The sequence below is a fragment of the Cololabis saira genome, chromosome 8, assembly GCF_033807715.1.
Source record: "Cololabis saira isolate AMF1-May2022 chromosome 8, fColSai1.1, whole genome shotgun sequence".
NCBI classification, from domain to species: Eukaryota; Metazoa; Chordata; class Actinopteri; order Beloniformes; family Belonidae; genus Cololabis; species Cololabis saira.
Genome location: NC_084594.1, coordinates 5,673,666 through 5,686,588, shown reverse-complemented (window position 1 = coordinate 5,686,588; position 12,923 = coordinate 5,673,666). Strand labels below are relative to the sequence as shown.

General features: G+C 38.9%; 1 protein-coding gene across 1 annotated transcript in view; it reads left to right on the top strand.

Annotated features, from left to right (window-relative positions):
- The window catches only part of ccndbp1 (cyclin D-type binding-protein 1), a 68,836-nt gene extending 55,913 nt beyond the window's left edge, over positions 1–12,923 (top strand). Inside the window, exons 7-11 of the mRNA XM_061728369.1 lie at positions 342–418; positions 1,770–2,029; positions 4,038–4,098; positions 8,056–8,102; positions 12,790–12,923. Coding sequence (XP_061584353.1) covers positions 342–418; positions 1,770–2,029; positions 4,038–4,098; positions 8,056–8,102; positions 12,790–12,898 — 554 coding nt within the window. The 3' untranslated portion in view covers positions 12,899–12,923. The remainder of the gene's footprint in view (positions 1–341; positions 419–1,769; positions 2,030–4,037; positions 4,099–8,055; positions 8,103–12,789) is intronic.

The window sequence follows — 12,923 nt, the reverse complement described above, 5'->3', positions numbered from 1 at the left end:
TTGAACCAATGACCATTTTTAGTAAACCAATAACCTTTTAATAATAATAAATAATTAGTTGTCCATTTCCCTGAGGGAACCTCCCAAAGGGATAAATAATATTGGCCCGGTTTCCCAGATCAGTTAAGTAGTTCTTAACAGTTAAGTAGTTCTTTCACAGGCTCCTTAAGATGGTTTGAAAGAAGTCTTTCGCTGTTAAGAACTACTTAACTGATCTGGGAAACCGGGCCATTGTCTGAATCTGAACTCCAAACCTTCCACAACGTAACATTTGTCTCAGTTTGTCATATCGTCGCTCAAGTTGTCAGGATTTATTAACCCGGACCACATGTGCTCCACAGATAATAAGGCGGCTCTGCTGGTGGTTCTGTCCTCTCAGGTGGGAGTGGTGAAGGATGCTCTGGAGGAAATGGAACAGGTAAACACAACTTTTTACTTTTTACTTCTGTTTAATTGATGGGTCACCTCATTGTAGCTTCACGTCTTTACATGGGGTCACAAACAGCCTCAAACCTGTCTATTATTCTTCTTTTTTTTTTTAACAACAAATCAGCTGTTATATCAAAGATCCTCTCTACAGAAGATAGCGCATTACCGTTTCTGCCAATGGTATGAAATGGTAAACATTTCCTGTCTCCTAAGTGGGCGTGGCCGTCCCTCTCCCCACATCGTTTTGGAAGTGCTGTGAACATGTGTGTGTGTGTGGATGGATCATGGATAAAAGTTGACGCTAAAACAAATAATACTCACAATAACGTCATGTATTTAACTGGTAACCAGCATTAACTAGCTAGAAGGGCATTGGAAAACAACACCAGCTAGCTCATTCAGGTCTGTGCAGCTGGTATGCGATATGACAGCAGCTAATATTAATAGCTAATTTATTACTTACCTGCATCCTTTGGAAAAGAAAAGACTGACAACTGCTTGTTCCTGTTATTACAGCATATTGCCGCACAAAACGTAGACATTTTTAACACTAACGCTTTACTGATGGACTATTGTCTGTTCATGTCAAAACAATACAACATACAACAGTAGATACAGTACAACTTTAATATTTGCGCCTTATTTTGCCGCTCGTTTTTTTTCATCTGCTACTTTAATGTCTGATATCAACCGAACACAAGATCATCAGATCAATCTTAATATTCTTTTCTCCCTTCCAAAAAGACTTCAATAATATCAATAACAGTATTATTAAGCAAAGAAGCAAGTTTTATTTTAGTTTTAAACTTAATTTTATCCGATGGGAAAACGACTTTGGGCAGTTCTGCAGTGACCGACGGCTCTGAGGAGAGCTATGTATTATTATTATATTATATTATATTATATTATATTATATTATATTATATTATATTATATTATATTATTAGCTATGAGAGCCAAATCTCACGAGTGTGTTGCTCAGACAGAGACAGGTCTCAAACAAAGTTCATTTTCTCCTAATCTGTCGGTCTGAAAATTGCCATTTTGGTGTCAGAATGTTCAGGAGGTTTGTGGCTTTTGAAAAATGGGTCCCATATTTACTTAGGTTACTATGGGGCGAAGGAATTGGTAATAATCTGTGCTCACGTTCACTTTTCCCATAGGACTCAATACACTCCGGACCTGCTGTCTCCTAAAGGGGCGGGGGAGTGGGGAAACCCACGTGACACAGATACAGGAAACACAACCGTAGTGGGGTGTCTCGTTTCAAATAAAACATCTCTGGTTATATCTTCTGAAGCAGCACACTTGTCTATCCTGGTATTGCCGATCCCCCTTAGGCGCTGTCCGAGCCTCAAGACCCGTTCAACGACGTCCTGGATGACGAGCAGGAGGGCGACAGCCCGCGGAGCAACCTGGACACGTACTGGTCGGAGAACGACCGCAGCGTCATCGCTCCCTGCCAGGGTCTGATGAAAGCAGCCGCCGCGTGTTTGAGGAAGCTGACGTCAGCCGTGAAGGCCAACGGAGACTCCAGCGTCGCTCAGAACGTCGCTCAGCTCGACGACCTGGCCGACATCAGCAAAGAAATCAGCCCCAGGTAGAAAAACACACTGAACAGCCTCTGAATCGCTTTAGTGTGCTTAAAGGGGACCTATTATGGCATTTAATGTCTATTTTAAACAGGCCTGGAATGTCTTAAAAACAAGCTTTTGATTGTTTTTGCTAAATAAATTAGAAATTCAGCCTCTGATCCATGTCTTTATCTTCCCATTCCCTAACCTCATTCTCTATGTGGGATTCTGAGTGGGCGGGGCTATGATGATGAGGCTCTGTGCTGATTGGCTGCCTGACGCAATACACCGCTACGGAAAAATGGCGGAACCTCCGGCCGGCGGAGTCATAACCGTGTCCTAAAGCTGGGCATACACTGTGCGATATTTTAAATTGTTTGATTCAGCCCCATCTCAAACTGCACGACTAGATTGCTGAGTTCAAAAGTTCACAGCCCACGATTTATGGTCTCACACTGTACGACCCGATGCTCGGATACTCCGTCTGCTCACACTATATGATCATAATCCTCCCGTCTGCTCACACTATACGATCATAAAACTCACGTCAGACCTCTGTTACTGGAGGCCGGTTACTCGAGGCCAATTTTAGGGGGGGGGGGCAGGGGTGAGTTGTGCCCACCCAAACCTGCCCACCCAATCAAAGGTTATGGGGATCCTTTCTTTTTTTATAATTTTATTTTTATATTAAAAATATCACAGAATATCTGTACCGTTTCTGATTGGGTGGGCACTGCGCATCATTTTTAGACACAACAAAGAACGCATACTGCAAAAGTTGTGTCTCGGCGGAGGAACCCGGCGTCCCAGCAAAATGAGAAGAGAAAAAAGAGTTGTTCCGAACAGCAGACACTAAAGGCTGATTTATGGTTCCGCGTTACACCAACGCAGAGCCTACGGCGCAGGGTACGTACGACCCGCACCGTACGTGTAAATGCGGTCTTTTTTTCTGCTATTAAAACATTATTTGTAACGTGAATTTGCAACACTTTAAACTACAAATAATAGTTTTTGACATGACATCAGAGATTGCGCATGCTCTCTGCGAGAGGATGAGTCCAATCGGGTCGTAGCTGCTCCAACTGTGCGATTCCTTCACGAGGAGCGACCAGGATTTCAAACACGCTTGATTTTCTTGCGACCTCACGATTTGTGATTGGGAGCTTGTCGTGAGGTGTTAATCTCTCGTCGTGAGGTGTTAATCTCTCGTGGTTACCCCACGTTTACTGCACGAGGCGAACGATTGGGTCAAAATCGGGCCCGATCAAAAAAAAAGTTGCACGACTGGAAAATCTGCTCAAAACGAGCCGATAATCGCACAGTGTCTGCCCGGCTTGCATGCGATGCGAGCGTCAGCGACAAAATCAATTCCATTGCTTTATTTTCTATGGGACTGTCCTAACTGGCCGCAGCGTTTCAGCGCGCCATTTTCAGCTGAACATTTGTCAGACGTCCTGCTTCTATTTTCTTCCTGTCGCTCGCGTTGAAAGCCGGTTGAAATCTCTGTAGGAAACAGTCATGGATGAGGAGCGGCTGATCCAGTTAGTTGAAATGAGAAGTTATCTCTATGATTCCTCCTCATTTCACTACAAAAACCTCAATAAAGTGGCAGCTGCTGGAGGGAGATGGACAGAGAGACTATGTCACGCAGTGCTACGATAGTCGGACGCTCGTATGCAGTTACACGGTTTTATAGTTGTGGGCGTGGTTTGCATTTTGGTTACGTAACGACGGGAGCAGAATCTTATTGGCTCGTAGATCCACATCAGACTGGACGGCTCATCCGGGCGGCTGTACAGACACTGCAGAATCTGGTTACTTTCCTCCTTCTCTGAGTTGGCAGGCTGAGGGGAGACCCCTTTATATATGTTAAAGACAGAAAAAACCTGTTTCTCAGAATAGGTCCCCTTTAAGTTGAGTAGAAATACACAGTTTGTGTCAGATTTCTTACTGAATGATGTAAACTTGACCTAATAAATCCCTGTAATCCCATATAGTCATGTTTTAATCCATGTTTACTTTATATCTCATCAGCGTGGATGATCTGGCGCTCTGTCTTTACCCCCCCATGGACTACAGTGGAGTAGAAAACAATGTAAGTCAAGCCTTCACATCCCATCATTGCAGATTTAGATAAACCCAACATACCTTTTTTTTTTTTTATCTGGGCTTTGAGCATCGAGTGTTGGTCCGATACCAGTGAGACGATGGGTCAGAGGTCGACATGTCCATAGCAAATCTGACTAAAAGAGTGATGGAGGACGAGCTGCTCTTAGATATCTAACAACCGTCCACACCCGCTGAAGTTGCATCTACAGCAGCTGGTTTTAAATTAATAGTGACATTATATCACCAGTTTATCACTAAATAGTGATGAATATACTGTGCACGTATTAAATTTAATGTCACTCTAGTAATGTTCAGTAGCAAGAGCCCTTGCTGTTTTAGCCGTGAGTGTTCACACAAACAATCAGTGCGTTTACATGGGAAGTTTAATTCCTCTTTAATTCAGAATTAAAATAAAATCCAATTTAAAATGAGTAGGGGTGTAATGATACACTAATCTCACAATACGGTACGATACACGATATTGAGGTCACGATAACGATACGATATTATAGCAGTATTTTTTTAACAACCTTGAATGAGGAACATATGACTGGAAAAAATGGTCTTTTATTTGAAAGACACAGAATACAAAACAATGCTGTGCATTTGCCCTATTGTTACAGTTTGTAATTCTTTATAACTTTTTAAAGTAAGTTTTTATAAGTTTTAAAGAGAAAGCCAGGCCAACCATTTTCCACAAACTGAACTAAAAGTAAATGTCAGGTTTGCATTATGCATCTTCAGTTTCAGACAAGTACAAATATTTTGCCACAAACTGAATAGTTTCTCTCATGTATGATTTGACTTTTTTCTTTTCCAGAAATGTAACAACTAAAATTAAATAAATAAATAAAAGTAAATAAATACATACAATTTTACATCATAAAACAGATTGATTCATGCTCACCTTATTAGTGTAAGAGGAGATTTATTTTTGTTAAGAAGGTTATTTTGGTAATTCAGGGTTCATTATTTTATAAATATATTCTTTATATTCTGATGTAAATCAGGGACTATAATGACACTAGTCAGTTTATCTGTAGTGATTAGTCTGTGTTAGATTGGGCGGAGTGATACGCCACAGTACGGCACTAGGTGCTGTGTTGATGTTCTAAAATCCTACACTGTTGAGGGACATTAAAGTACACTCGAACTCGGAAGAAGTTTCCCCGTGTTTATCCTACTCACGACCCCAAAAAGGTTTAATTTAATAAGGTAAGGTTTAACTCTACACCAGACTTACATAAGTAAAAGTTCAGAGCTGAAAACGGGACTAGTTTCTTCTGAGCGGAGGAAGATTTTGGTCCGCGGGTCGAGGTGCGGTCGTCACACGTGGTCGGATGCGCGTTACTATTCAACAAAATAGATTAATATTAATTTTAAATCTCGACATTTCGACTTATCTCGAAATTTCGACTTTTTCTCAACATTTCGATTTTTTTCTCGAGATTCTACTTCAACATTAATCTCGACATTTCAACTTTTTCTCAAAGTGCATTTGAAAACAAAAAATCTTCCCCTAGTTTTAACTAATATAGAAACATGCAGCATGTGTTGCCTTCATTCTAAGGCTTATACAAGACTTTTCATTTTTTGTGGCTCCAGACATATTAGTTTTTTGTGTTTTTGGTCCCCTGATCTAAGACGTGCCTGAAGTTTAGCTAACCTTTCTGTTACATCTGGCTTCAGAGATAAATACAGCTGCGTATCATCAGCATAGCAATGAACCTTGATGCTTCTGGATTAAACTTCCACAGGGCTGCATGTACAGACTGGTCCTAGCACTGAGCCCTGCGGGACACCGTAGCAGACGCTCGTCTGTTCTCAGACGAGTGCAATATCCGGGCGTCAGAGACGCTCCTCCACAGAGGCGTGTCCAGGATTACACCATCTCCAGTCTGATTTTTCTTTTAATTTATTTCCTTCCTCCGGGAAATCGGTGACCAAACTGAGTTTATTGCGTGTGGCACCAGTCTGACGGGATCTAGTAGGCGTCGTCATTGTGCTTGATGACGATCAGGGAAACAACATTTTTTAGTCACTTTACATTTTTCTTTTCCTGGAGCAATTCTGATGAATAAGACGCAATCGGGACAAGTTGAAGCTGTCAAGACATGTTGTGGATTGTTTTACTCGTAACTAACTGTACCAGACTTAATTAATTCAAATTAAAGAGTACTTTATTAATCCCAGAGGTGTCAAAAGTATTCACATTCATTACTCAGGTAGAAGTATAGATACTAGAGTTTAAAAATACTCCTGTAGAAGTTGAAGTATCAACTCAAGTTTTTTACCCAAGTAAAAGTATAAAAGTACTGGTTTCAAAACTACTTAAAGTATAAAAGTAAAAGTAATGTAAGGGAAAAAAGCCATTAAGGACAAAAGCCATTGAAAATGAATGCATCTTAGTATAATGTAAATATATTAAAGAAGCATATATGTGTACTATTGAGCATTAACATGTGTTTCAGAGAGCAGGAGATATGATGACTAGTTGCCTATAAGTATTGTAATGGTGCAAAAAGTCAAACTTCATGTTCATGTTATCATTTATCCTAACCTTTATTGGAATGTACATCCAAGTTTAGTTGCAGGAATCTGAGGGAACGGATGTAAGAACAAAACTGGACAAGAACATCTGAAACAACCACAACCAAATTCACTCTATCCGGATGGAGCAATTTAACTGGATAGTTTTTTTTTTAAAGGCCGAAATGAAATAGAGTAACGAGGCTGTTTTTAAAATGTAAGGAGTAAAAAGTACAGATAATTGCGTGAAAATTAGGGCTGGGTATCGATTCAAATGTCAAGAATCGATTCAATTCGGATTCTTAATATTCAGAATCGATTATGATGATTTGATTTGATCCGATTCGATATTGATTTGGCTTAGTGTTATTTAAAATGTTTTTTGAGCTGTTGCCTGAATTATATGACTGTAAAATAACTAGTGAAATAATAATTTCACAATAATTATTGTGAAATAACTAAGAAATAAAGAACTCAAACAGGCCTTTCAATATCCATTTAAAGTGCAAAAAAGAAAGAAATTGCAACAGTTCATGCAGTAAACAAATCATTTTAGCTTATCTAATTTATTCTGTCACCACGCACACATATTGCCATGAAGCACCTGGCATTTTTCAGAGGTTTCATGACAAACTGTGTGTCCGACTACTGGGATTAAAGTTCACCTGGTGAAAATGATGAAGAAAAAAAAAAAAATTCTCAAAAAAAAAAAAATAGATCTTTAGACATAAGAATCGATTTTCAACACAGGCCTAGTGAAAATGTAAGGAGTAAAAGTAAAAAGTCGTCTGAAAAATAATTACTCCAGTGAAGTATAGATAACCAAAATTTCTACTTAAGTAAGGTAACGAAGTATTTGTACTTCGTTACTTGACCCCTCTGATTAATCCCCCAATAGGAAGTTAATTTTAATAGCAGCCGTTTCAACGCAGAGCTGCATTTACTTGTAATCTTCTGCGTCAGACGGGACCGAAACCAGTTCACCTTTGGGTTCTTTTCAGTCTTCACGCCCTTCACTGCTGGTGGTCAGACTTGTCCTGCTCCTTTTTAATTATTAATGAGATTTTTAGAGGTCGATCCGAGGCCAGAGTTTGAAAACAGACTTGTCGTCTTAGGTTCTCCCAACTGTGAAGTCCAGAGACCCCTAAAGACGTGATGAGACCATTCTCAACCTCATAGGTCTAGCTTCTTTTACAGTCTGCAGATGGAAGATTTAAAATAACAATGAAGGTTTTAGGGTAATTATGGGATAATGAATTGCATCAACAAAGACAGAAGATCAAATGAGTCAAAAACTGGTTTCTACTCTTGTCTGATGGAGCTCCAGGGCATCAGGCAGATTTAAAGCAAAACATTCCTGAAGGAAAATGTAAAGCAACTCATGTTCTAACAGTGACACTTCTCTCCTCCACAGACGTCCAAACTGGCAGCAGTTTTAAAGAAAGTTCTGCAAATCATCAGGTGAGACTGATTCAGCTGCAGCCAGAACTGATTCAAACGTATAAAATAGCGACATCCAGTGGCGTCAATTCAGTCAAAGCTAAAGTACGGCAAGGTTACGAGTCACAGAAGTCTGCTATGTAGCTTATCTGTGTGCTCAAGAAGCCTGAATTATGGTTCAGTCTTCTTGATCCTTCACAACTCCCACCTGAATCGATGCAGAACCCACGCCGTACGGTACCATAAATCAGCTTTTAGAGAGCAGAAAAGGCGTATCTGACAAACGCAATTAAACTCATTCTGTTCACTTTATTCACTATGTCAGCAGGGGCGTCAATCGGGTATAAGGTACGGCAGCCGCCACACCTCGGCTTCAGGGGGAAATGTAAATGTTTGTTTTTTAAATACATTTATGGAATTACTCTGTCTATTTTTATTGACTATTCTATTATTTAATACATATAAAATAACTACAAATGCAAGTCAGAACAACATGATTGATTTCACTTTCCCAACACTTGTACCCCCCTCGTATCTTGAAATGTGATGTCCCAGCGTCCCTGACGACAGTGGTCGCTAGGTCAATCTCGTTTTTAGCGCGCTCTGCAGTGTTACTAACTTACAAAAATGAAAAGGAAGCAGACAACCACGCAATTTTTTTTTCAAAAAAAGAAAGCAAGTGATGGGTCCAATGTTGCCCCAGTCAGGATATTAACGAGGCTGTTAGCCACTGATGGATTAATTATGCAAGTTCATCTTAAGGTAAAATATCAAATCACCCTACCCTCTTATAAATCTGTTTAAAGGAGCATGAGGCTCCTTTTAAGAAATGAGACTCTCTAGCGCCACCCTTCACCACGACGGCCGTTGGGGGTACTGCAGCCAACAGTGAAGCCGGCACGGGAGAACGGGGAGAACGTGCATGCAGCGTCATGTGACGTCACATCCACAGGACAGCGCGGGAAATTCGGGACCGAATTGCAGCACATTTTGCAGCACACAGCCTGTTCAAGGCAACGGAGAGATACACTAGAGGAAACATTCTTTTTGGTTTGGAACGCTTCATCTGACATTATTACTAGAAAACTTAAAACGTATACGAATTTTTTTCATAAATCCTGCCTCAATCCTGCCTCATGCTCCTTTTTAAGGGAAATATTTTACTTTTTTTACGCTCCTTCTCTCTTCTGCTCCCTCTCTCTCCTTTTTGCATTTGGACTTTAACTGTTTTAAGTTAAACTGGGATGTCCCCGTGATATTGTTGCACTGACATAGTGGATGAAGTGAACAGAATGCGTTAAATTGCGTTTGTCAGATACAAGATTTCTGCTCTCTAACTGCTGCTTGCTGTCCATGGTGCAGAAAATGGATGCGTATTGCGTAATCAACACGTTGTTAAAGTGTAGTGTTCGTAGTTACGTTAGCAGGATGTGAGTGAGACCGCATTTGAAAAATTTTAAATTTTCTTGACCACACAGATAAGCTACATAGCAGACTTCTGTGATGAGTATTTGCTGGGCATGTTGATTTATACTGTAGTTAAGTTCTGAGACTTGTAACCGTTCCATACCTTAGCTTTGACTGAATTGATGCCACTGTATGTCAGTGCAACAATATCACATGGACATCCCAGTTTAACTTAAAACAGTTAAAGTCCTAATGCAAAAAGGAGAGGGAGGGAGCAGAAGAGAGAAAGAGAGAGATAGTAAAAAAAAGTCAAATATTTCCCTTAAACAGATTTATAAGAGGGTAGGGTGATTTGATATCTTACCTTAAGCAGTGTGCATTTGTAGGCGTACTTTGAAATAAATTAAACAGTGAACTGTAGGCCTATTTCAGTCTATATTTGTGTAAAAGTCAAATAAAAAAATACCCCACTTTAATATAAATAAAAAATGTAGCTGCAACTTAGCAGCTTTAAAAATAAATATAGAAATTAAAAATAGTTCTTTTAAAATTAGATGGTATCAACTCAAACTCCAAGATAACTGCCCAACAAAATAAACTAATAATATGACTAAAAATGAATTCAGAAATATCATTTATTTATGTTCAGGGTTTTTTTCAAGGCCAAAGGTTGCAGACCCCTGACCTAGTGAAATCGATCATGTTGTTCTGATATAAATTTGTAGTTATTTTATATGTATTAAATATTAGAATAATCAATACAAATAGACACAGAGTAATTCCATAAATGTATTTAAAAAAACAAAGAAACATTTACATTTTCCCCTGAAGCCGAGGTGTGGCGACTGCCGTACCTTCATACCCATTGACGCCCCTGGCAACATCCATCAGTTAAAAGCTTCCTGGTTGCTTGAAGTGCCAGAAATGATAGTTGCTGATGATGAAAGATGGGAGGTTTTTTCTTCTGAATCGGGCGTTGTTCCAAGGAAACAGCTGCTGTGTGACGTCAAGGGTGCGGAGCATGTATGCATCACTTCATCACATCCATCAAGACGCCTTTGAAATGCTAAAACTAAAACACACTCACCTGCCAAGATTGTTGCTCCACAGCCTGTAGTTTAAACTCAGAGGTTCCTTCTGCTGCAGGAACATCTGATTGATTGATTGATTGATTGAAATCTTTATTTCGAGCATATTAATTATAAATACAAAAAAAAACAATTACAGGACTGTCTCAGAAAATTAGAATATTGTGATTTTCTGTAATGCAATTACAAAAACAAAAATGTCATACATTCTGGATTCATTACAAATCAACTGAAATATTGCAAGCCTTTTATTATTTTAATATTGCTGATCATGGCAATCTTAATCTTAAACTGTAAAACATAATCAGCCATATTAAAATAATAAAAGGCTTGCAATATTTCAGTTGATTAGTAATGAATCAATTTTTATTAAACCTTCATGCCCGAAAAGGAGTAGGAGGAAGTAAAAAACTTATGAGGTTCTACCCCTTGTTTCTATTTCCATTTTGCTTGAATACAAAACAAAAATTAAAAAAAATGTAACATCAAGCTTTACTTTATCAAAAAAAATATACCTATTATAAAAATATTACAGCACTTCATCTGTAAAGAAACAAACAACTGAAGATGCGGATTTAATAAAGTTCATTTTGTCCATGGCTTTATGATTTAATTTGCTGATTCTTTTTGTCGGACAAGAATATTTACCTGACATTTACATGTCAGGTATTTAAAAAACCTAAATAATAATAATAATAATAATGATGATAATAATGATAATAATAATAAACTTTATTTCTATAGCACCTTTCATACGAAAATCGCAGTTGCTTCACAGTAACATTACAAACATGTCAAGAACAATGAGAAATAGAGAAACAACAACAGCAAATAAAACAAAAAACACAAATATTTAAGTGCAGTGATATAAAACATAACCCTGACAAAATTCGGTTCCAAATTCCTCCACAGAACAATACATTTTAAAACATGTCACTATTTTGTTGTATTTAAGAAAATGGTTTGTAAAGCTATTTTTGAAGCTTATAAGTGCAATTGACCATCTGTAAATGTTTCTTTGCTTTTCTATTGTTTCTTTGCCTTTTGTTGTTTCTTTGCTTTTCTATTCTCTTTTTGGTTTTCTGGAGGTCGGTAGCCACAAAAAGAAAGTTGGTATTATAGGATAGGCTTTTATAAGCAGTTTGCTTCAGCCTATGCCTTTTCAGTTATTGTTCAACTCATTTTTTGGTTTTGTATGAAATGTTAATGCTGTGCACTAGGGATGGGTGGTATGGACTAAAAAATGTATCACGATAATTTCTGGCATTTATCCCGATAACGATAAAAATGACGATAAAAAAAAAATACCAATTCAAGTCCACCTTTGTAATTATAAATCTGTTTGTTTTTTTTGTTACACAAAAACGTCTTCAACGGGAATTTATCCTTTTTTCTTTCTTTCTTTCTGGCTCATTTATTTCTTTATTTCTTTCTTTCAGGCTAATTTCCTTCCTTCCTTCTTTCTTTTTTCCCTTCCTTACTTCTTTCTTCCTGCTCTCTCCTTCCTTCTTCCCTTCCTCCTTCCTTCCTTCCTTCCTTCCTTCTTTTTTCCTTCCTTCCTTCCTTCCTTCCTTCCTTCCTTCCTTCCTTCCTTCCTTCTTTTTTCCCTTCCTTCCTTCCTTCCTTCCTTCCTTCCTTCCTTCCTTCCTTCCTTCCTTCCTTCCTTCTTTCTTTTTTCCCTTCCTTCCTTCTTTCCTCCTGCTCTCTCCTTCCTTCCTTCCTTCCTTCCTTCCTTCCTTCCTTCCTTCCTTCCTTCCTTCCTTCCTTCCTTCCTTCCTTCCTTCCTTCCTTCCTTCCTTCCTTCCTTCACGTACGTTGTGCATGGATTTAACACAGAACCATCAATCAGTTTTACACAAAAACTTCATCAACAGGAATTTATCGTTTTTACCGCAAGATGACAAATTCTTACTGTGGGGAATTTTTTTGACGGTTTATCGTGAACGGTAAAATATCACCCATTCCTAGTGTGCACAATGTTTTTTTTGGTGTTGTTTTGTGTTGTCGTGACTGAATAAACTTCATTCATTCCTTCATTCATATATAGACAAAAGGAAAGTGGCAACTAAGGCGCGGTTATCTCATGCTTAAATGCTTGAGTGAAGAGATATGATGATATCTACCGACTATATAAATATTCTGCAGAAATGTGACTGAGAACCTGCGTCTCTGCTCAACGTGGCGTAAACCTTTCCCTTTGCTCGCCCCGGCAGGTCGGGTCACGTGTGCGGGGAGTCGGAGCTGACCTGGGTTCAGTTCCTAGACGGAGCCGTCGACCACAACCTGCAAAAAGCCAAAGACCTCATGGATCAGGACAGCTAGTGTTTCCACTGCGTGTGTGCGTGTG